The sequence below is a fragment of the Schistocerca piceifrons genome, chromosome 1 (assembly GCF_021461385.2).
Source record: "Schistocerca piceifrons isolate TAMUIC-IGC-003096 chromosome 1, iqSchPice1.1, whole genome shotgun sequence".
NCBI classification, from domain to species: Eukaryota; Metazoa; Arthropoda; class Insecta; order Orthoptera; family Acrididae; genus Schistocerca; species Schistocerca piceifrons.
Window position 1 is genome coordinate 582161348 of NC_060138.1, and position 23174 is coordinate 582184521.

Below are 23174 nucleotides of genomic sequence, written 5' to 3' on the forward strand. Positions count from 1 at the left end.
GAAGAATGAGTTATGTAGGCTGTAAAGTTATTTTAACCGTAATGGAACCTTTAATCAGGAGATCGCAACGCATGTCCCCAGAAGAGTTTCACAGAAGTCCATCATTGGCTTGGAGGATATGAGAGCTACATACCCATAAATGACGGAGACAATTCGTTGTGGTGCAAATACAGCGGAATCAGACTTGACAAGACGCACGCAGGACAACATTGTGACGAGAAGAGCAGGAATGGGTCCTTCCAGAAGGAGTATATCATGAGAAGGTCGTATAATATTTTGGCTGCCTCTGTGCAGCCGAAGGGCAGTTGATATCAGGGAGCCACGAATTGTCGGGAATAGATTATTGCCACCTGCGCTGAGATCTCGAGTTCCCATTAGTCCTTTGCCACTGACGTAGAACCATAGGCAACAGAGACTTTATGCTGTTTTGTGGAAAACCGAAGATTTTGAGTGGCTGTGCGCGGAATGTATATTGACTGTTTCAAAGTAGAAAACATCAACCAGCCACTAGTGATAGTGTTATTTGTTTAAGTATAGACCCATAACAAGTTTCGATCAGACGGTTTCATCCTCAGATGGCTGTTCACAAGATGCACATTTGTTGTAGTTGAGAAAATTTTTTGGCTGGTTTTCCCTGCTTGTGGTGAATCTTGTGTAACAGCTTTCTGAAGGTGAACCTATTGCTTCGAAACTGGTTACAGAGGTATTTACTTGAATAAATAGCATTATCAACAGTGGATGGTTGCTGACTTCTTATTCGAAAGAATCAACCTACATAACAAAGACTTTGGTGTAGAGGCAGAGTGAACAGTGACAATAGCCAGTCTGGAGCAAACCTCCTTCACTCAGATACCAGAAACGGGCTTAGACGTACATATTAACGACAAGACGAACACGCAGGTGCGGTGACAAAAGGCGCAAGATAGCAATATGCACGTAGTATCGCATACACAAGGTATAAAAGGGTATTGCATTCGCGGGATTGTCATTTGTACTCAGGTGGTTCATGCGAAAAGTTTTTCGACGTGATACTGGCCACGCGACGGGAACGAACAGATTTGAAAGTAGCAAAGTAGTTGAAGCTAGAGGTATGGGGCATTTCGTTTCAAAAATCGTTAGGGGATTCAATACTCCGAGATCTATAGTGTGAAGAGTGTGCCGGAATACAATATTTCAAGCGGTACCTCTCACCACGGGCAAAGCAGTGGCCGACCGCCTTCACTTAACGACCGAAAGCAGCGTCGTTTGCATAGAGTCTTCACTGTTAACAGACAAGCAACACTGCGTAAATAACCGCAGAAATCAATGTGGGACGTACGACTAACGTATCCATTTGGACAGTGGAGTGAAATTTGGCGTGATGGGCTATGGCAGCCACGACCAAAGTGAGTGCCTTTGCTAACAGCACGACATCGCTTGCAGCGCCTGTCTTGTTCTCGTGACGATAACGGTTGGACTCTAGACGACTGGTTCAAAATGGTTCAAATAGCTCTGAGCACTATGGGACTTAACTGCTGAGGTCATCAGTCCCCTAGAACTTAGAACTACTGAAACCTAACTAACCTAAGGACATCACATACATCCATGCCCGAGGAAGGATTTGAACCTGCGACCGTAGCGGTCGCCCCTTTCCAGACTGTAGCGCCTAGAACCGCTCAGTCACTGCGGCCAGCCTAGACGACTGGAAAACCGTCCCAGGTCAGAGGACTTCAATTGGTAAAAGCTGATGATAGGGTTCGAGTGCGGTGCAGACGCCAAGTGGCTATGGAACAAGTTGTCAACGGGGCAAGTTGGTGGGGTCTGTGTTTACATGGATTGGACTGGGCCCCTGGTCCAACTGAATCTATATTGGTCTACTTGGAGACAATTTGCAGCCATTCACGGACTTCACGTTCCCACACGATGACGGAATTTTTGTGGAAGACAATGTGCCACATCACCTGGTCACTGTTTTTCGCTATTTGTCAGAAGCACATTGTGGAGACTTCGAGCGAATGGTCTGGCAACCCAGATGGTCCTTTCTCTGTCCGAGGACTGGGTGTTTGTGTTGTCCTCATCATTTCATCATCATCATCATCATCATCCGTAACAGTGGCTAGATTGGAGTGAGTAAAAGTTGCGACTTTGTACGGGCACTGATGACCGCACAGATGAGCGCCCCACAAACTAAACATCATCATCATCACCGAGATGGTCCCACATGAGACCCATCAATGAACTCTTATGGGAAATGATGGAGAGGTCAGTTCGTGCCCAAAATGCTTCACAGGCAACGCTTTCGCAGTTATGGGCGGTCATAGAGGCTGCATGTCTCAGTATTTCTGCAGGCGACTTCCAACGACTTGTTGAGTCGAGTTGCTGTACTACGCGTTGCGTGACGAGGTCCGACACGATATTAAGAGGTATCCCATGACTTTTGCCACCGAAATGTATTTTCCACCATAAAGTATTTGCTCTAGACTCACATCTGGGAGGAAATCATAAGAATGTGAACAGTGTGTGAGTACGGTGGCCGACAGACCAATACCTTCAGTTACGACCGAGGAAGAAGGAGGCGAAGTATTGGCGGAAAGGGGGAGCTATAAAAAGGTGCAGTTATCCTGCGACTCGGTGACGGAATGATCGGAGGAGAAGCCTCCAGTGGGATAAAGGGAGTAATGCGAGTATGAAGGGGGCGATAACAGGAGGCGACGCTAGGTGCGTCAGCGTTTCCCCCGGCCGTCAGCGGGCGCTCCGTTAGGTCGTTTCCCGGCACGCACTTGACGCCGCCAGCAGAGAGCGGGATTTGAATTTCCGGCCGCACAGATAAGGGGAGAAAAAGGAGGCCCGGTCGCACCTGTCCCCCGCTGCCGCCTCGCCGGCAGATTTTATTACTCGCCGGAAGGGCGACGTAAATCAGGGCGGCGCTGACGGCGCGGCGAGGCGCGGCGCAGGTTGCCTGCCGACTGCGCCCGCCGGTGGCTGGGCTCGGCTTTCCGGACGCGCCAGCCGCGATCGAAGAGGCCGCCGCGAGTCGCGGGAGGAAGGGATCATCTTCCGGCAGCGGCCACACGCCGTGTACCGCACCGCGCTCATAACGGCTTTCCGCGCACTCAGCTCACTGGAAACAGACCAGCCGAGCGCAGTCGTCCGGGGCTTGCCTGCCTGCCCGTCTGCGGGGCTGCTATTGGTCCGTCCGGCAGTCATTATGCCCGATCGCTCCACTCATAATTAAAGAGATCCTTTTGTACAGTGGAGCTGCAGCATCTCCACGTCCGAAATGAGTGTTATGGCGCGCTTCGGGGAATGGCACTCCATTCTCTTGCGGTCGTAAATTGTCTGGCAACTACACTTCATATAGAGTCGCACTGTTGACCAACGCATTTTTCATAACGCGTAATACCGGTGGGGAGGGAGGGGGGCGTACTTAGTTCCCACCACCAAACAAAGCTAAGAGAAAGAAAAATTTCGTTTAACATGTTTAACTTTTATTAACAACAAACTTTTTATGTAGGTGCTGATGGTATAAGCAGGGTACTGAAAATACTTTCAGCGTAATCTCAGCAACACCAAAGCATTTCCCCTAATGTTTACACCTAATGAAGGGGGTCTTTTATGTCCATCATAAAAAATTAAAAAAGATACAGATTTCATTATTTGTCTTTGGTTTTCATTCACAACATACTATCTACTTCGTATCGATGTATAAGAAAAGTCCTGAACCGAAAACTATGAATGCCACATTTGTTGCAAAAAATCACGTTCACTAACAAGATTTAAATTTTTGGGTTAAGTTTTACTGAAAAATTTAAAACAGCTACGGAATCTGACATAAGACATCATTAAAACCAATAAAAACTATTGCGAGAGTTAAGGTCGAATGCTTGATATGCTTTCCTTCAATGGCAGCGTATTCGCCAAAGTATACGTCAGCAATTGATCATTTTCGATTTTACACCTTTTTCAAGTATTGTAATATGCATAAGCATGATTTTTTCTTTATTGTTATTTGATTCTCTTCGTCCTACACAGGCAGAGGGTGGACTGTCAGCGGCTTCGATTCGCCGCTGTACAGCGAAACGATTGAAAAAATATAAGACATAGTAAAATTTTTAAAATGACGTTAAAAAGCTGAATGTTGTCACAAAATAAAACACAGATGGTGAGTTGTTTTGTCTCCAGCAGAGCGTGGTTATTAGGTCTTGAGGGGCCAGTTATCGTAAAATAAGTTTACTCTAAAAAAATACAGAAGTTTTCAGGTGAATTGCCGGATCGAAACATGGAAAGACCACGCTGTTTCGACGAACATCTGTTCTGCCGTCTTCTGATGGCGTGCTGGCGGTATTTATACTTGTTGGTCCAGAGTTCTGGATTCACCGGTACCACTTCCTGCACAGTGATGTGTGTGTGTGTGGGGGGGGGGGGGGGGGGGGGCTGCTGCGATGGTGGAGGGACCAGCCTCAGTTACTTTCGGCTTTTCGTTTATTTCGCATATTGGGACCAGATGGAGTTTAGTATTGGGTCCCATGCCTTGGAAGCCTGTGTTCCTGTTGATTAAATTATCAGCCACACAGATTTCAATTGCCTCTTTGAAAATGCAGCCACAAAATTTATCGATGGCAGGACTTTCGTTTGCTAGTAGATCACTTTATGTCCATTTTCAATTCAGTGTTCCGCTATTGCAGACTTTGTGGGCCGCAGTAAGCGTATGTGACGCTGATGTTCTGAATGTCGACTTTCTATTGTGCAGATCGTTTATCTAGTATACGTTTTTCCGCATTCACATGCAACAGGGTACACACTCGCTTTTTTGTCACCCTGGTCGTTTCTCACTGTCCCTAATGAGGCTCGTATTTTGGATGGTGGGCGGAAAGCTGGCATTATTTAGGCATTACTGCAATAGTTTTTCTACTTAAAATCGAGGAGACTTATTCTTGGAAGAAATATTCGTACAGGTAAAGAGAAAGATGGACACTTAGATACATAACTAGTTTGCAGATGTCTTAAACAACGATTAAAATCTAACCTTCCAGCAATTTTGATTTAATTGCTTCTCCTGATAATTCAAAAAATAGCAAACAGTTAGCATTTATTCACATTGGATTTTGTAGACGTAATACACAGGTAAAACATCACCAGGATCATCACGTCACCCACTGGGAAAGTTTTTTTATAGTAAATTGAGTACCTTAATCACTTTCTTTACTATTTTTAATCCATTAAATCTTCATAAGGTAATCGGCTTACAGTCTTTAGTACGAATTCTAGTTGATGTTCATCATAAGTAGGTTACCCTTTGAAAATTATAAATCGATTGATCACTAGACATGCAACCAAGGGAACCAATATGTAAATATATAATTGAGAAAATGAGGTTCGAAATTAGAAAAATGATTTATTTTATTTTATGATGACTTTTGTGAACTTGAACTGGTGAGGTGAGCAGTGTACTCCTCGTTCTTCTTCTTTCATAGGTTCATGTTGTAGTTTTGTCTTATTTCCTGCTTTACTTGGCTTATTGATGGAGCATTTTCCCCTTTTGTGGAAGAGTTAGTTTTCAGCAATTTTTTATTTTTTAAACACCTTATCACATTTTTCTCCAGAGGTATTTTAAGATTCAAAATAATTTTTAGTCTGACATCCATTCCATTACTAGCAGTACTCACAGTGTTACAAGTTCCTACTTATACTACAGTTATTCCAGAATAGGCAATCTTTGAAATGGAACGACTTATTAGCATTTTGAATGGATCCATCCCAACATCCTTTTATTTCATTAAAAAGTTATATGCATGTTACAAATCAGAGTTGCTTTACTTGCTTTAGATTTTGGGAGACTGAAAAAGGTTTTCACTTGGCTCATTGAAAAACCTGACATGTGGCTAGGATTAATAGCATTTTCCTAGAAATTACTGTATTTGTTTCCATATAAGTGTGCCTTGTAACATGATTTGACTTTTTACATTTCGAAATAAAAGAAATCACCCCTGAAGTCGCACTAAAACAGATAAAGAAAGCATTGTGCACATCCAATAACATGACACTGTTCAAGCAACAAACAGTTGTAAGGTGAACAATTGATGGATTGAACTATGACTGACAAGTATGAGAAATTTACACAGCAAATCTGTGACACTGGACTAGAAGAACTACATATGAAAGTAAAACTGACAGTCATAAAACTAACAGTTTGGGACTAAAGGATTAAGTTGGTATAAAGTGCTTAAACTTCATGGTGCTGGGATGCACATAGATGTATATTCTTATAGTTGTATATTCCTGTAGATGTGTATTTAATAAGAATTTTGTGTTGAAATCTTCAAGTAACTGTTAGGTTAGGTTACGTTAGGTTAGGTTTAAGGTTAGGTTAGGTTATGTTAGGTTAGGTTAGGTTAGGAGGGGAGTGTCGTAGGACCGTTGCTATTCACAATATACATAAATGACCTTGTGGATAACATCGGAAGTTCACTGAGGCTTTTTGCGAATAATGCTGTAGTATATCGAGAGGTTGTAACAATGGAAAATTGTACTGAAATGCAGGAGGATCTGCGACGAATTGACGCATGGTGCAGGGAATGGCAATTGAATCTCAATGTAGACAAGTGTAATATGCTGCGAATACACAGAAAGAAAGCCGGCCGCGGTGGCCGTGCGGTTCTGGCGCTGCAGTCCGGAACCGCGGGACTGCTACGGTCGCAGGTTCGAATCCTGCCTCGGGCATGGGTGTGTGTGATGTCCTTAGGTTAGTTAGGTTTAAGTAGTTCTAAGTTCTAGGGGACTTATGACCTAAAATGTTGAGTCCCATAGTGCTCAGAGCCATTTGAACCATTTTTGAACACAGAAAGAGAGATCCTTTATCATTTAGCTACAATATAGCAGGTCAACAACTGGAAGCAGTTAATTCCATAAATTATCTGGGAGTAGGCATTAGGAGTGATTTAAAATGGAATGATCATATAAAGTTGATTGTCGGTAAAGCAGATGCCAGACTGAGATTCATTGGAAGAATCCTAAGGAAATACAATCTGAAAACAAAGAAAGTAGGTTACAGTACACTTGTTCGCCCACAGATTGAATATTGCTCACCAGTGTGGGATCCTTACCAGGTGGGGTTGATAGAGTAGATAGAGAAAATCCAATGGAGAACAGCGCGCTTCGTTACAGGATCATTTAGTAATTGCGAAAGCGTTACAGAGATGATAGATAAACTCCAGTGGAAGACTCTGCAGGAGAGACGCTCAGTAGCTCGGTACGGGCTTTTGTTGAAGTTTCGAGAACATATCTTCACCGAGGAGACAAGCAGTATATTGCTCCCTCCTACGTATATCTCGCGAAGAGACCGTGAGGATAAAATCAGAGAGATTAGAGCCCACACAGAGGCATACCGACAATCTTTCTTTACACGAACAATACGAGATTGGAATAGAAGGGAGAAGCGATAGAGGTAGTCAAAGTACCGTCTGCCACACGTCGTCAGGTGGGTCGCGGAGTATGGATGTAGGTGTAGATGTAGATGTAGATGAATGCGGCAGCCAGCATGAGTACAGTTTGTTGGGAGTGTTGGTGGTTGCGTGCCGGCAGGGGCCTGTCGCGGCTGACCGTGCTGGACGTGAGCGGCGCGGGCGTGCAGAACGTGAGCGCGCGCGCCTTCCGCGGCCTGTCGGGGCTGCGCCGCCTCTCGCTGGCCGGCAACCAGCTTCGCACCGTGCCCTCCCAGCAGCTCGCAGAGCTCGACCGCCTCGAAGAGCTCAGCATCGGCCAGAACGACTTCGTCTCCATCGACAAGAACGCCTTCCAGGTAAGTCACATCGCTCCCGCTTCTTTTTTATTTAATAGTCATCAGTCTTCTGATTGATTTGATGAGGCACGCCGCAAATTCGTCTCCTTTCATCTTGCAGCAGCCCTTTTTCTACGCACTCAATTATTTGCTGGATGTATTTTACCCTCCACAGCTCTCTCTAGTAGCATGGATGTTATTCTCTGCTGTCTTAACAGTTGTCTTCCCATCCTGTTCCTTCTTTTTTCCACATATTCATTTCCTCGCCGATTCTGATGCTGATATTTGGTTTGCGGGGCCCTCAGCTGCGCGGTCACCAGCGCTTGTACAAACTCCCACTTTTTGCACAGTCCAGTTTATTCAATTTATTACTCAGTCCAGTCTAGCCACTCTCACAACTGATGATGATGATGATGAAATGATAAGCACAGCACAAACATCCAATCTCTCACCGATTATGTGGAGAACCCCCTTATTCGTTACCTTATCAGTCCACCAAATTTTTCAAAATTATTCTGTAGCACCATATCTCGAATACTTCGATTCCCTTCTTTTCTTGTTTTCCCACAAAGTACGTTTCACTACCATATAATGCTGTGCTCCAAACGCACATTCTCAGAAATTTTTTCGTCAAATTAAGACCTATGTTTGATATTAGTAGACTTCTCTTGAACAGAAATACCGTTTTGTCAATGCTAGTCTGCTTTTTATGCCATAATTGCTCCGTCCGTCTTGGGTTAATTTGCAGTAGGTAGCGGAAACCCTTCATTCACTTCCTAATCACCAATCCTGATGTTGGGATTCTCGCTGTTCTCATTTCTGCTACCTCTCATTACTTTCATCTTTCTGCGATTTACTCTCAATCCATATTTTGTACTGATTAGACTTTTTGCCGGCCGCTGCGACCGAGCGGTTCTAGACGCTTCAGTCCGGAACCGCACTGCTGCTACGGTCGCTGGTTCGAATCTTACCTCGGGCATGGATGTGTGTGATGTCCTAAGGATATTTAGGTTTAAAGTAGTTCTAAGACTAGGGGACTGATGACCTCAGATGTTAAGTCCCATAGTGCTTAGAGCCATTTGAACCATTTTTTGATTAGAATTTTTATTCCATTCAGCAAACCAATTCGCTGAGGATAGCAGTGTCAACGGCGAATATTATCATTGATATTTTTTCATCTTAAATGTCAATTCCACTTCTCAACCTTTCTTTTATTTTCGTCATTGCTTCTTTGATGTGTAGAGTGAACAGAAGGAGCCAAAGACTACGTCCCTGTCATACACCCTTTTTAATCCGAGCACTGCGTTCTTGGTCTTCCACTCATATTTTTCCTTCTTGATTCTTGTACATGTTGTATATTACCAGTCTTGCGCTATATGTTGCTGCTATTTTTATCAGAATTTTAAACATCTTGCATCATTTGACATTGTCTAAAGCTTATTCCAGGCCGATAACTCCTGAGAACGTGTCTTTATTTTTCGTTGGTCTTGCTCGCATTATCAACCGCAACATCAGAACTGCCTCTCTGGTGCCTTGCCTTTCCTAAATCAAACTGTTCGTAATCTAACACAGACGTATAACACATCTTTAATTCATCGTCTAATATTGCCGGAAAAGCATGTAGCACCCTGAAGGACAGTGTTCAGTGGCACCGGGTTATAATATGTCCATACTCTAAATGGCCTTAGTGCAAGTGATTCATGCAATGATGAACTACCAGTCACCTCACTTATCAATAAAATCAATTTTCCTAGAGGTGTTGCGTTTCTTTCTGGCAGTATGTATAAAAATTAATGTTGTTTGTTCGTCTTCTATTTGTTTCTGTACCTTTCAACCGATAAAAAAGAAACTTTGGTAAGTTTTCTTCATGCTCGTGAAGGTTTCTGTGGAGATAACGGCGACCTACCATCCACTGCGATGGAGGTGAAAATGGGATGACATTGCAACTCGTCTGGAGCGATTTCAGTCAAGTTTTGTGTAACATAAGTCGTCATATGTAGTATTATTTGTGTAAAAGTAGTAGGGGGGGGGGGTAATATACACCAACCAACGCTAATCGTTAGGGTGAGAGTTGAGTGGTAAGACGTGGTAAGACGTTCCTGGTGTAGAACAATAGCATGACGACTGAGCGGTGTCTGGCGTATTATACGTTCCGTTGTTTTACAATCGAATCTGCTACTCCACTGAACCGTGGTTTTAATTGTATCTAAGCAGAATATTTATAGCACTTTCGATTAAACTGTTGGCACAAAATCTATTTCTTTTTACGACAGTGAGTTTGGGGATGCTACTTATTAGTAGCGCCGTTGATTTCGTCGGTATTCCTTCTGCGATACCGCTGTAAGACTTGGTTGGAACGTAGCCACCGGACATGATTGCTGGCAGTGGTAGTCACGAGAATGCACTGCTGCAAGAAGACCGGGCTCCAGATGGACACAGGGCGCTACCTAGAGGGAAGACCATCATGTCCGGCTTACGGCTCTGGCACACCGTACTGCATCTGTAGCAGCAATTTGAGCAGCAACTGTTATCACAGTGACACAACGAATGGTTACAAATTCGTTACTCCAAAGACAGCTCCGAGACGAACACGCCCTGTAGCGTGCATTCCACTGACCCCCAACCACCGCCATTTGCGACTTCAGTGGTGTCAAGTGAGAGCTCATTGGAGGGCAGGGTGGAAGTCTGTTTTCCGATGAAAGCCTGTTCTGGCTCGTTGGCTGTGATAACCGTGTATTGGTTAGAAGGAGGCCAATCGAAAGCCTGCAACAACCTGCCTGCGTGCTAGACGCACTGCGCCTACACCTCGAGTTACTGTCTGAGGTACGATTTCGTATGACAGAAGTAGAACTCTCGTGGTTATTCCATTAACCCAATATACTCAACAGAGCGTCGACATGTCGCCTTGGCCTGCTCGATCACCAGATCTGTCTCCAACCGGCACATATGGGACATCATCGGACGAAAACTCCAGGGTCATCCACAAACAGCATTAAGAGTCCCTGAATTGACAAACCGCCGGCCGCTGTTGCCGAGCGGTTCTAGGCGCTTCAGTCCAGAACCACGCGACTGCCACGGTCGCAGGTTCGAATCCTGCCTCGGGCGTGGATGTGTGTGATTTCCTCAGGTTAGTTAGGTTTAAGTAGTTCTAAGTTATAGGGGACTGATGACCAGAGCAGTTGAGTCCCATAGTGTTCAGAGCCATTTGAACCATTTGCTCAGAGCTATTTGAACCATCTGAACCAATCGACCAACCATGTGCAACAGACATGGAACTCCATCCCACAAACTGACATTCTACAACTGTTCAACACAAAGCAAGTACTTTTGCATGCTTGAATTCAATATTCTGGCAGTTACATCAATTATTAATACTCTGCTGTCCGCAAGTCTCGTACAAATTTATTCGCTTGGCGCCGGCAGCGCTAATTCGGATTACTTGACTTGTCGACGGCCGCTTGTCACCTTTTCGTTGATGACAAGCTTCAAACACACTGACTTTCGAGCGCTTTATTTCGGAAATCCTCTAGTTTGCCGTATCGTTCCACAAACTAGAATTTTCTTTTCAAGTAACTTTTCTGCAAGTTCTACACTGTTATAATAATTATCCATGTAGAGGTGATGCCACTTTCCATAAGAAGGTGTCAGTAGTGTCGTCACTATTTTTGCTAAAGTTTGTCCACCGCCTGGATATGTCTTGAATGAGGAAATGTATCCTGTACTCGAATAACACAGCATCCGAATGAGTATGCCATATTTCATAATTTTCGACGGACTGTAAACTTTAAAATTTAATTGTCCACTTCATGGCACCATTCCTTCATCAATTGAGATGTTTTGACTTAGATTAAATGTTTCTTTTAACTTTTTGAAAAAATAATCAACTACGAATTGCAATTTGAAGAGCCGGTCGGTATTACCCGATTTATTGACGTGTGTAACTTATTTGTAACTAAACTAAACACTAACAGAATGAAAAAGATAGTTAAGTGCTGTCACCGGCCACTGCGAGATATTATACACACGACACCACTGTGGTGTCGCCGGTCGGCAAAGTGTTAACGTACCAGCATTTCACATTTGCAGTGACTTATTTTGCAATTACATTAACCTGCGATTTTGCAGTGTTAATCACATACATGTGTTACCTAGAGAAATGCATTCCAAAAATTTCATTACTCTACACTTACTATTTTTAGTGCCGCGATATTTTTTCTGTCAGTGTATTTACCACCTGTAACTTGCAGAGATTCTCTGTCCGCTAAAATGTGTGTGTTTTCTCACAGTCGTCTTGTGAAACCGGGGAGTAACTGAGGAATAATCGTGTATAAGACGCCACACTGAAGATTTAACACTCGGAATAATCGATTTTTCGAATGTGGGTTGTTACCGAAACGAAGTACTTTGTAATTAGAGGCAGGGCCCGTGCTGGAGAACTGGAGCGCCGGCGGTGCTGGCTCCATATTTCCTGGGCCAGCCACCAGACCGCCAGCCAGGCTGCGGTGACGTCGGGCTCGCCGTGACCTCTCCGTGCGCCCCCGGCAGCGCCTGCACTTAGGCGCCGCCATTTATATTCATTAAGTCCTAATTTAAACTTATGGCCGAACCGAGCACCCAACCCACAGCCCCTCCCACCTCTCCACACCCATCCGTTGCACCCTTTGATTCCGTTGCAAAATAATTTCCGCGCGGCGGATTTTGCGAATAGAGCGAAACTTTAGCGGCGCTGTGGTCAGCGAGCGCGGCCGCGCAGTATTTCATTCCTGGTGCTTGGAGTAAAATTCGGGTATTTTCAGCACTTCCATGTATGCACATTTACTCTTATTTGTCCTTGCCCTAACGCGGCAAACTGTGGGGTTGTTCCGTAGTTCTCACTAGTTGTTTCGCATAACATGGGTTCAGAAATTTTTGCGAGTTAAGTACGTTTTAGCAACAATCTTCTAGACATACGAAATTGTGCTGTACATTCATGCTACTTTTTCAGCTACCCATTATTTTTTATATAAAAGGAAGAAATCAGGTAGAGAATAGTTTTGTACCTTGAGGATAGTGTACTTAGGAACACACGACGTCTGAAACATCCCCTTAAAAATTTATAAATGACTGTGCTGATAAACCTCTTACGTTATTTGATTTTCAAACAGCTGAGCAAAACTGAACGTACTCAGACAATTCTCTCTTTACTTATACAGATCGACACTAAACTGACACACAATATTTTTAGCCCAACGCAGTCTGACTTTCAATAACCCCTACAAAAGAATGTCCCTGACTAACAATAACCTATACCTTGCATGAATCACTTACCTCACGAAAATGTTCGTGACTCGAACTACTGCAATAGAGCGAGCGCCAATACTGCCAGCTAAATAAAAGATTCTAACTACTGAAGGCACTAACTACTGATAGGCATAGTTAGCAAATGAAAGATTTTGATAGAGAACAAACACTGTATTTACCTTAACAGTGTTCAAAAGTCATATATATATCAGTTCATGACATCCAGTGTTACAAATTTCGTTTTTCTGACGGGCACACGTTCAGATCGTCCGCCATCTCGCTCCCCACATCCACCACTGCTGGCGGCTCACCTCCAACTGCACAACGCTACGCGCTGTTCACATCCAACTGCCCAACAATACAATAGGAAATATTCCAACAATGCAAATCAGCCACAGACTGAACATAGCACAGTCAGTGATTTTCATACAGAGCACTACGTGGCGTTACCAACACAAAAACCTAAACAGCCTACTTATACGTCTTTTCCTCGATACTTCAGTCTAATGTCTGGTTTTACATCTATTCGGAAAGTAAGGTCCGATCTGGTGCGAAATGGAAACCACGGTGAAAATTCGATAAGGCTTCGCACCGATGTGTTGGTCGGTATCTCTAGTACGCCCTTCGGCAGCGTCACGTCGCTCTTTTTAGCTCTGAGCGCACATGCAGCACGTAAATATGTGTAGGACCCTAGTGATGGAAAAGGAGATGAGTGTTCAACGTCCCGTCGACAACGAGGTCATTAGAGACTGAACACAGCTCGGATTAGAAGAGGATGGGGAAGGAAATCTGCCGTGATTTTTCAGAGAAACCATCCCCGAACTTGCCTGAAGCGACTTAGGGAAATCACGGATAGCCTAAGTCAGGATGGTCGGACGCAGGTCCTCCATAATGCGCATCTTGTGCGCTAACCAGTGCGTCACCTCACTCGGTCATTAAGAGCAGTGTCTCCAGCCAAGTATGAGGGCGTGGTGAGAAATTTCGCCTGATATTGTGCAGCTCACATAACATAACTGTCACGCGTTTCGTTCTTCATGACATTTCTCGGCCGCATTCAGCAAGGCAATGAAGATGCTCCTGCAGCGTTTTTGGTGGGAGGTGTTTGATCTCCCGCAATACACCCGGTAATTGACTCCCCCTGAGTTTCATCTTCGCTCCCATCAATCGCTGGTTACGAAACAATATTTTGGCATACACAACGAGAAGTAGAGCAGTGTAGAGAATTTTGGCGGAAAGCGCAGGCGGCTGCCTTCTAAGACGTGTGTATTGGAAAGTTGGTACAACGCTACGACTTATCTCTAAATGGAATCTCGACTACTTAGAGATGTTGCTGAAAGCTGTAGTTAACTGTTGCAAATAAAACATTTCTGAATTTCACAGTTGTGGCCATTTCGCGACCGATCGGTCTTTCCTTTCCGAATAGCTCTCGTAGAATCACTTGAATGAAAGCTCACCAAAGACTGCCATAAGCAGTTTCCGCCATTTAATCTTGCTTTTGAGGTTGTATTTTGCGAGGAATTTTATAAACATTTCACTTCTACACATTTAAGTGCTGTACAATAAAAATATTTGAGATATATTGTTAATTCTGCTGTCATAAATTTTGATTTCAAGTGAAATGCTTTATGTTTTTAAAACTGTATATATTTAGCATGTAAACAGTTAAGTCATACTTCATCGATCGTTCACGATCTTGCAACTTGAAACAGAAGAAGGTTTTTTCCTGTAAAAATGGTGATACTCTCAAATGAATCGAGTTTCTTTAATGTCTTAACGGTTTTACATGTCTTCAATTTCAAATGTATTTAACTTGTAACTGGTTTTTAATTGTACTTCTGCTTAGTTTGATTTCACTTACTGTTTATTGGTGTGTAGTAGAGTAATAATTTAGCAAGTAAATTATTTAATATTGTACTACCATGATTGTCTCGATTCCAACACTATTAAATTTCAATCTAATATTTATTCCTTGGTTGTTGTACCTTGGAATGTGATTTTTTGTGTATAAATCTTAATTTTTCGGAGTAAGTTTTGTAATTTCAAAGGGCAAGAACGTGTATGTCATCATTTAAAAATGGAATAAGAAAATATGTTAATGTTCTGTTACGGGACCAGGTACAGGCAAAAGTTTTAAGACTGTACCAAGATAAAACTCTGCCCTGCTACATATGAAAGGCAGGAGTTCCACGCTTTGTCGCCCGTAATACTGTTATTCGGTGTGTATTCCAGTTTTGTACAACTTAAAAATGAAAAAAAAATTATCAGAGTGCTTCATTTGACGTATTTCGCGAGAGATTTTCAATTTGAAGGCAGCAGGATATACTGATTAGTGATTTCTACGAACAGGTTTTCTAATTACAGAAACCCTGATAATGTGGCACCTGTGAAACAAAACCATAGTATTGATATCGAAGCTTTACGCGGCTGCATCCTTATATAAAATCTTTTCGGTATCGATCTTTCGAAGATGATGAACATCGTCAGCAAGCGACTGTCTGAGTGGAGGATAGGATTTCACATTTATACTGGCGATCAAGCTTTTAACTGCTATTGGCGGAGTGATGTCGCGTGGAAGGCAGTTTTTGCATGACCAGGTGTCGGAATTCAATAAGGAGGCCCCATTCGGATAGAAATCCTAGAAGATATTTGTGATGGTTATATCTTATTAAATCAAATTATATTCCATGTGAGCCAAAGGAGGCGTGACTTAACCGATATAACTGCCACACCTCTGCTGTTTACAATGTAGGTGTGTGCTCAACGTGTGACCTACCATTTGGTATTTCCTCAGACCTCACATTTCCGTGCCTTAAATGTAAGATATCCTTGAGTTCCTTTTTCACTTTTTATTTTATTTTGTCGAAATCAGACTGTTATTTTATGTCCAAAGACTTTTTTTATAAGTTTATTAGGTCATTTTCTTGTCTGCCTGTTTTGTAATAACTTTCGAATTGATTTTAAACTTAGCTCGTGATCAGTCAGTAACTTAAAATTTTAACATAGCTCGGAAGTCGGTGACAGAGCAGTATTAAGTTACTTTCCTGTCTGATCCTCTTAGCTCACATAGGTGTGGGGTAAAAGGGGTTGGTGTTGCCTGACATCTCGGCTTCCCTGCAGGTGCAGCATGCTGTGCAAGTAGTATCGGAGTGTGTTCCAGATGGTATGCATGACATTTGATGATGGCTGTTAAACGACACTGCTACATCCTGAAGCTCTAGTATCGCCTCTGTAGCACTCACCTCGTTGCACAACAGGACCATTTCCACCCTGCCAGACACTATTGCTTGTGGTCAAACTGTAAGGCTACCTGCACCTTGACTCTGCCTTCAGTTGTGTGTTCATAGACTTCTTATATCGTTCTCATTACACACTGTAGGTTTTATTCTTAGATTTCGCTATACCTTCGATTTTTACGCTTGGATTGTTCCTTTGAACTTTGTTGTTCTGCTATACCATCTCTGATGCCCACTGTCATCTGATTGAAGCCTTCCTGTCGTCGCCTGGTCAACCATTGTGGTTGGCCCTTGGCCCATTAGCCTGTCTCTGCTGGTTCTTTGAGTTGTTCCCAATCCTTGTCAACAGCATTTTTTTCAGGACTAAAAACTACAAAACAGTTATTTAAATAAGAACTAATTAGAAATATAACACTGTTTTAAATTAGACTAATACGTATAAAATGATTTCTCCTAGCCACATAAAGATTTCTATCCCCATGCAGATAGTCTTGAAAATTTGTAATTCTGAGTTTTTAATAGCTGAAAGTACAAGATGTATAACGAAATACGTGGGGCAAATAACCGATGTATTGTCTGTTGCATGTGCCCACGCTTTTCATTATAAAGCTTGTAAGTATTTTCATAGCTATGAAAAATTCACCACCACAAATTTTTAGAATTATCTGTGTGGGGTCAGATGTCTGTAAGGGCCTATGAGAAACTGTTTTATACTCTTTACTCAGTTTTAAAACCGTATTATTCTAAAAATTAATTATTCTTTACATACTTTTTATCGTAAAAGATTGTCTGATGATCTACTGACAGAAAGCGCTAACAACATTATCATTAAGTAAACCTCGATTCAGCCTTTTTTTTCACAACAAAGATATAGCAGTCACTGCAATTCCATAGACCACACTATATCTAAAATTATAGCTCGTGTTTTAATTATTCTGACTGAAAAATTCATTCTTGGAACTGTTCGTTGTTATCTCCTCCCAACGATGGGCGACTGTACAGCAAGGATTGCTGTGTAGCCTCTACAGTGATTGGAAAGCGGGACAATCGTGCCAGATGATTGATATATTGAATGAGGCTGAAGAATGTACTTCAGCTGAACTCAGTCATTAAGGGCAATGATCGAGAAAACGCAAAAGAAAATGGAGATGCTTTGTATGACTTCTCATTATAGATGTTAAGTTTAATGTCATTTCGAATGCTCCACAATTTAGGCTCGATCTTTCTTTTTTGTATTTGTTTTGACTGCTTTAATGTTGCCCGACACGACTTGACCTCCTGTGCGAATCTCTGCGTCACAGAATTAGATGTCTAGCTATGATAAACTAGTAGGATCCCTTTGTCCAGAAATGCCATATTCTCTTGTGCTAGTTAATTTTTTAATTCCTACTTGCTTTTTCCGTCACACATTATTTTGATTCCAAAATCTCGTTTCTGATACTCCTTATCGCTTTACTCTTACTTGTTTTACCCTCAGTTCGTATTCTGTGCTCACTAAACTTAATTCCATTGAGTACGTCCTATAATTCTTCTTCGATCTCAATGAAGAAACAATGTCATCAGCGTACCTTATTAGTAACATATTTTGACCGTAAATTTCAGTTCCACCCTCGAACTCAATATGACTGCATTATTACAGTGCATATTTTCGCCGGATTTCTATGGAGTGATGACATAGTTGTGGCATCACGAATTACGAATCGTGCACCCTCGTTATGTTACAAGGCTGCGAAGGCTTCAAACAGATGCAGGAAGAACTGTGCTTACAAAAGTTGAGCTCGCATTGTTCGAGCCTTCAGGGTCGGTTCACTTTGTGTGTGTGTGTTTGTGTGTGTGTGTGGAGACGGGGACGGGTGCTCACAAATGACCACTACGTTTTTCGCCTCATGAAAGCGAGCCAACCTCCCAGCGACCGTTTGTGCCATCTTCCAGAGTCTCCAGACGTCACGGCGAACGAAGCCTCTCGCTGTAGTAGCAGGACTTTATGGCGGAGGGGGGCGTGGGCCGTCCAGCCAGCGTTTTATTGTGGCTGCGGAGCGGCCCGTAAAACAGCCGGTGCGCGAACACTAAGGAGCGCTAGGCGTCTGTCTGCGCCGTCCCTCCCTGCAGCTCTTCGGCTCGGCTTCCCTTTGAGCTGCGACACCGTCCGTTGGCTGGAGAGTCGCCTGAAACGAACGGTCCAGCAACCGGCAACTAGTGGCCTCGTGTTGCTTAGCGCCTGTCAGCCGCTCCTTACAACGGTTTAACGCTGTAGCATCTACAACTCCTGGTGGACACTCATCACAAGACGTTACAAACGTAGTCTCAATCCATTTTCTTTTTCACTATCTTTTATAAGTACTCCAGAAAACAATATTCACTGTCAGGACACAGCCGGATATAGAGTAATTAAAAGTGTAAACAGATAAACCAAGATTAATCAAACGTTAACACAATCGAAGAGAAACTGAGAGCATAACATTATAAAAAATATGATACGAGCAAAACCTAGTAGAACAATGAGATATATGTGAGGGGACATTAGCAGAAGTGGAAGTGGCTTTAAAACCAAAGAAAGACGGAAAGGCAAATGGCATTAAATGCGAGTTTTTAAAATACGGCGGAATTCTCCGTAAACTAAGATTTTTACATTTCATTACTTTAAGCTGGGAGAAAGCGAGAATATATTAAATCTTGTCAGCAGCTGTTATGCACTCAATTTTTGAGAAAGGGGATGGAAAAGTATATTATAATTCTAAGGCGATGGGCATTTCAACAGCTGGATATAAAGTATTTTCAAAAATTTTAACTCTAAGGTTAAGACAAATAGGAGGGACATTTTTATCAAAGACCAAAGTGGATTTAGATCTAGGTAATCAAAAATGGATATTATATTCACTTTTAATATGATAAGTAAAATAAGAGACTTTAATAATGAGATATACATACCTTCCATCGGCCATGTCTAGGAGTTTGACAGATTAAACAGGAGAAAACTCTAGTTAGCACGGGAAGAAAATGGAATGCCTTTGATTCCGGGATAATTGATATTGGCAATAAAAAACTTATAAAACAGAACTAGATTTGTAATACATACAGGGTCCAAAATAAGAAAGAATGGAATTACAAAGAACCAAAAGGTTAAACAAGGCTGCAGTCTTTCCCCAATTTTGTTCAGTTTATACATAAATCGAATCATTAAAAAGTGGTGTGAGGAAACAAAAAACGAAGAAGAAATACAACTATGTAAGAACCAATATATAAAAACGTTGATGTACATTGATGGCTAGATATAATAGCCACTTCAGAAGAAGAATTACATTAAAATACTTTTAAATTAAACCAAATTGGTCACAATTCAAATTTAAAAAATATCTTTTGAAAAGAGAAAAGTAATGATACTCCGAGGAAACCGTAATAAAGATATAAAGAATAAAACAGCAAATCTCGCGGCGTATATGGAACAATGAAGAGAACGTTAAAGAAAAAGACAACTACGGAAACTGAAATGAATTCCTGTATAACACAAGCTGTTCCATTTCTACGTTATAGACCTGAGGTATGGATACCAAACGAGGAAGACATAAAACGGACGCTGTGGTCAGAAATGAAATTCCCCAGGTCAGTTAAATGATGTAACGTAGAAGACAGATAAAGTATACGGAGATATTAGAAATGAACTTAAAATACTTGCAATAACAGAAAAATCGACGCATAGAGCAGGAGCGGCAGGAACACCAAAACACAACAAGGCAGGTATCCTAAAAAGTTTTGCAATATATACCCGAAGGTGTAAGGAAATTAGGTCAGCGTGGGAGATGATGAAGCTGACAAGCAAAAGTCCGAACAAGTTCCTCGAAAATTGTATGGGAAGACAGAGGTAAAAATGCGTGCAACAAGTGTGTGTGTGTCTGTGTGTGTGTGTGTGTGTGTGTGAGAGAGAGAGAGAGAGAGAGAGAGAGAGAGAGAGAGAGTGTGCTACTCTTAGATAAAGAGCTTGGCACCAGAGAAGGAACCATGGAGGCATGAAAGTAGATAGAAAACTTGTGACACAAGGAAATAGAGAGTGGAGGATAGGAGGGAGAAGGAATTGAAAGACAGAGTATAATGTGCTGTCTACATCAGAGTCATTTTTGACACAACAAGGGTTGGGCCAGACGAGACAGCCAATCGGACTTTCTGTTCTTGGAATGCGGCACCTTAACCGACTTACAGAAAATACGAGAAATCTAAATCAGGCTGAGATTTGATTTCCTCTCTTTCTTGCCTCCTTAGTAACGATTGTGATACCTCTCTCAGTACTTAGTAGGGGGTAGGTGGAGGCGTTTTGTGATGGCAATTTATAATTTGATTTCATTGGCGCCTACTAGCAAATCAGGGAGAAGCTATCCTACCATGATGGAGCACATTACCGACTTTTCTTACTGCTCGAACTGGCTCTGAGAATATAACACATTATGATCTGATGAAGCGGCAGTAACTGTCTGTGTTGCGGACACCAAATTTACTGTATGTTTCAATTACATTAGCCGCATTTGGACACCGGGACTCGAACCCGGATCTCTCGCTTAACACGAGCGGTCGCTTCAACCGCTTCATATAGAGTATGTAATAACAGCTAGCTGTGCTTGACGATGCTAGTCAGTAGACACATTTTATGTATTCCAGTTGTAAGTACACTGAATGCGCTGGAGCATGCTACCAGAGTTCTCTCAGTCGTGCAGAGAAAGCAGAACGTCACATCGTACGGGTCCGAGCAAAGAGACCCCCCCCCCCCCTCCTCCCCTCTCGCAGTCACCAAGCCCTGTCAACTACAGCGGCTGATTACCTCTACATTGTGCAACAGGCGAGAAGGGATCCACATCAAACAGCGGGTGCAACTGCAACCACATTTAGCAGGAATGCACCGTTGGCAATGGTGCCAAGAGCATAGCGACTGGACCAGCAAGGAGTCGGATCGCTACTCGGATGAGAACCGATTCAGGCTGAATAGTTTTGTTCATGGTGTGGGGAGGCATAATGTTTCACGAGCACACTGACCTACAAGTCTTTACACTTTGAGCACTCACCAGTCAACGTTATTGTGACTCTGTACTCCATCCCACGTGCACATGTCAAAGGTGCATTTTGGCCAGTATTGTGGATGACAGTGTGCGACCGCACAGAACTGTGCAGGTGGAGGAGCTTTTGGAATGAGAGGATGTGAGGGGAGTGGACTGCTCTGGCCATTTCCCTGACTAAACTCCCATCGAGCACATGTGGGATGCGTTGGGGAGACGTTTTGCAGCACGTCCTCATGCACCAACGAACGTACAGCAGCTGTCAATCGCGGCTGGTGCAGGAATGGAACACTGTGCCATAAGAACTCCTTACCAGCCTTGAGTCAAGCATGAGATCACACGGTAGAGCATGCATTGCGGTTTGTGGTAATCACATTCACTATTAAGAACCATGTTCCTCTTTTTGTAATGTTCAGGGTACCATCATAAATAGCTGAGACTTCAGTGTAATTACTGTCTTTGAATAAAAGAGCCATTTCTGTTAGTCTCGTTTCGTAGTAGAGTTACGTTCTGTACTATATTGTTGCACAAGTTACTTTCGTCGTTAAATTTTGCACGCAAATATACTATGGAAGAGATCTGAATGTGCTTTAAAATGTGTCGATTAAAATTTTATATCAAGATCGCTATAACTCCTATATTTATTACTAGTTTCAACTTACAGAAAAAGTCTTAAAAGGGGTGAATAGTAGTAGCACACATTTTATATTTAAACTTACAGTACATACAAATAAAAATTATTACTTAATTCAATGTGTATCTGCCACCAAGCATTACATATCGTCATTATCTGTTGAGCTCAATATCTCTTGTTGTCATGAACGCACTGAAAAAAACTTTATACATCATGAAAAAAAATAAAGACATACAAAGTACATTTTGTAACTAGTATAAAGCTATAATAATTTATAACATTAGCTCAAAACGTCTTCAATGATCTCATTTCCACACTTGTGTTTAAACGCTAGGAGATTCATAGTTGTAACCATCATACGTCCCATGTGTGGATCAAAATATGCCATATCCCTAAAAACGCTAGCTACAGGAACAGTGAGGTAGCTTTACACCACTTGTCAAATGCACTTGGCATGTCTATATTTTTGTCACGATTTACTAAAATTTTTCAGTGTGTATACGGCAGCAAGAGCGATGCAGCTCTACACATTATGACGATGTGTAATGCCTGTTGCGTAATACACGCTGAATTAAGTAATAATTTTTATTGGTATGTATCACAGAATGTAAGTGTAAATGTAAAATTTGTGATAATATTGTTCCCCTCTTTTTTGTACTTTTCTATGCATTAGATTTGAAGATAGCTCGTCAATGAGCTAAAACTAATAATCAATAAAGGTGCTTTAACGATGTTGACATAGGATTTTTTATCCACATCTCTTAACACAACTGATAGTCTGTCTTCCGATTTAACAACATCAAATAAAATTGTGAATGTAGTTTGTTGAGACATGAGACGCATATCAAGAAAAATAAGAAGTATCATTCCGACGAGGACTCTGCAGTAATTTTCACATATGCACAGTATGAAAGGCCATCCACTTTCCTTGTGTCGGAGTAATTTGACCGCCACTGTGGCTAAAACGTACTGTTTGCGAAGTATCGGGATTCAAATTACCTACTTCTGTGCCATTATGACGTAAATGAACGATTTAGTGTTTGGCAGTCTATTATAGCCACAACTATTACGTAATGCAAGAGCAGCAGCGTAAACCGCACGTAAGTATTGTCCTACAGCTATCTTGATAAGAAGAACATCTGAGGTAACATGCTGATTACCGTCCTTGTATACGAGTGGAATTCCAGTCCACTGGTTAGGGCAGAGAGAGCTAATCGGTTGGCAACGATTTC

At 42.3% G+C, this 23174-nt stretch overlaps 1 protein-coding gene across 1 annotated transcript in view; it reads left to right on the plus strand.

The window, feature by feature from the left end:
- LOC124802676 (leucine-rich repeat-containing protein 4-like) overlaps positions 1 to 23174 on the plus strand; it is a gene marked incomplete at its 5' end in the record, with an annotated part of 83260 nt that overhangs the window by 17512 nt on the left and 42574 nt on the right. Inside the window, one exon of the mRNA XM_047263607.1 lies at positions 7561 to 7777. Coding sequence (XP_047119563.1) covers positions 7561 to 7777 — 217 coding nt within the window. The remainder of the gene's footprint in view (positions 1 to 7560; positions 7778 to 23174) is intronic.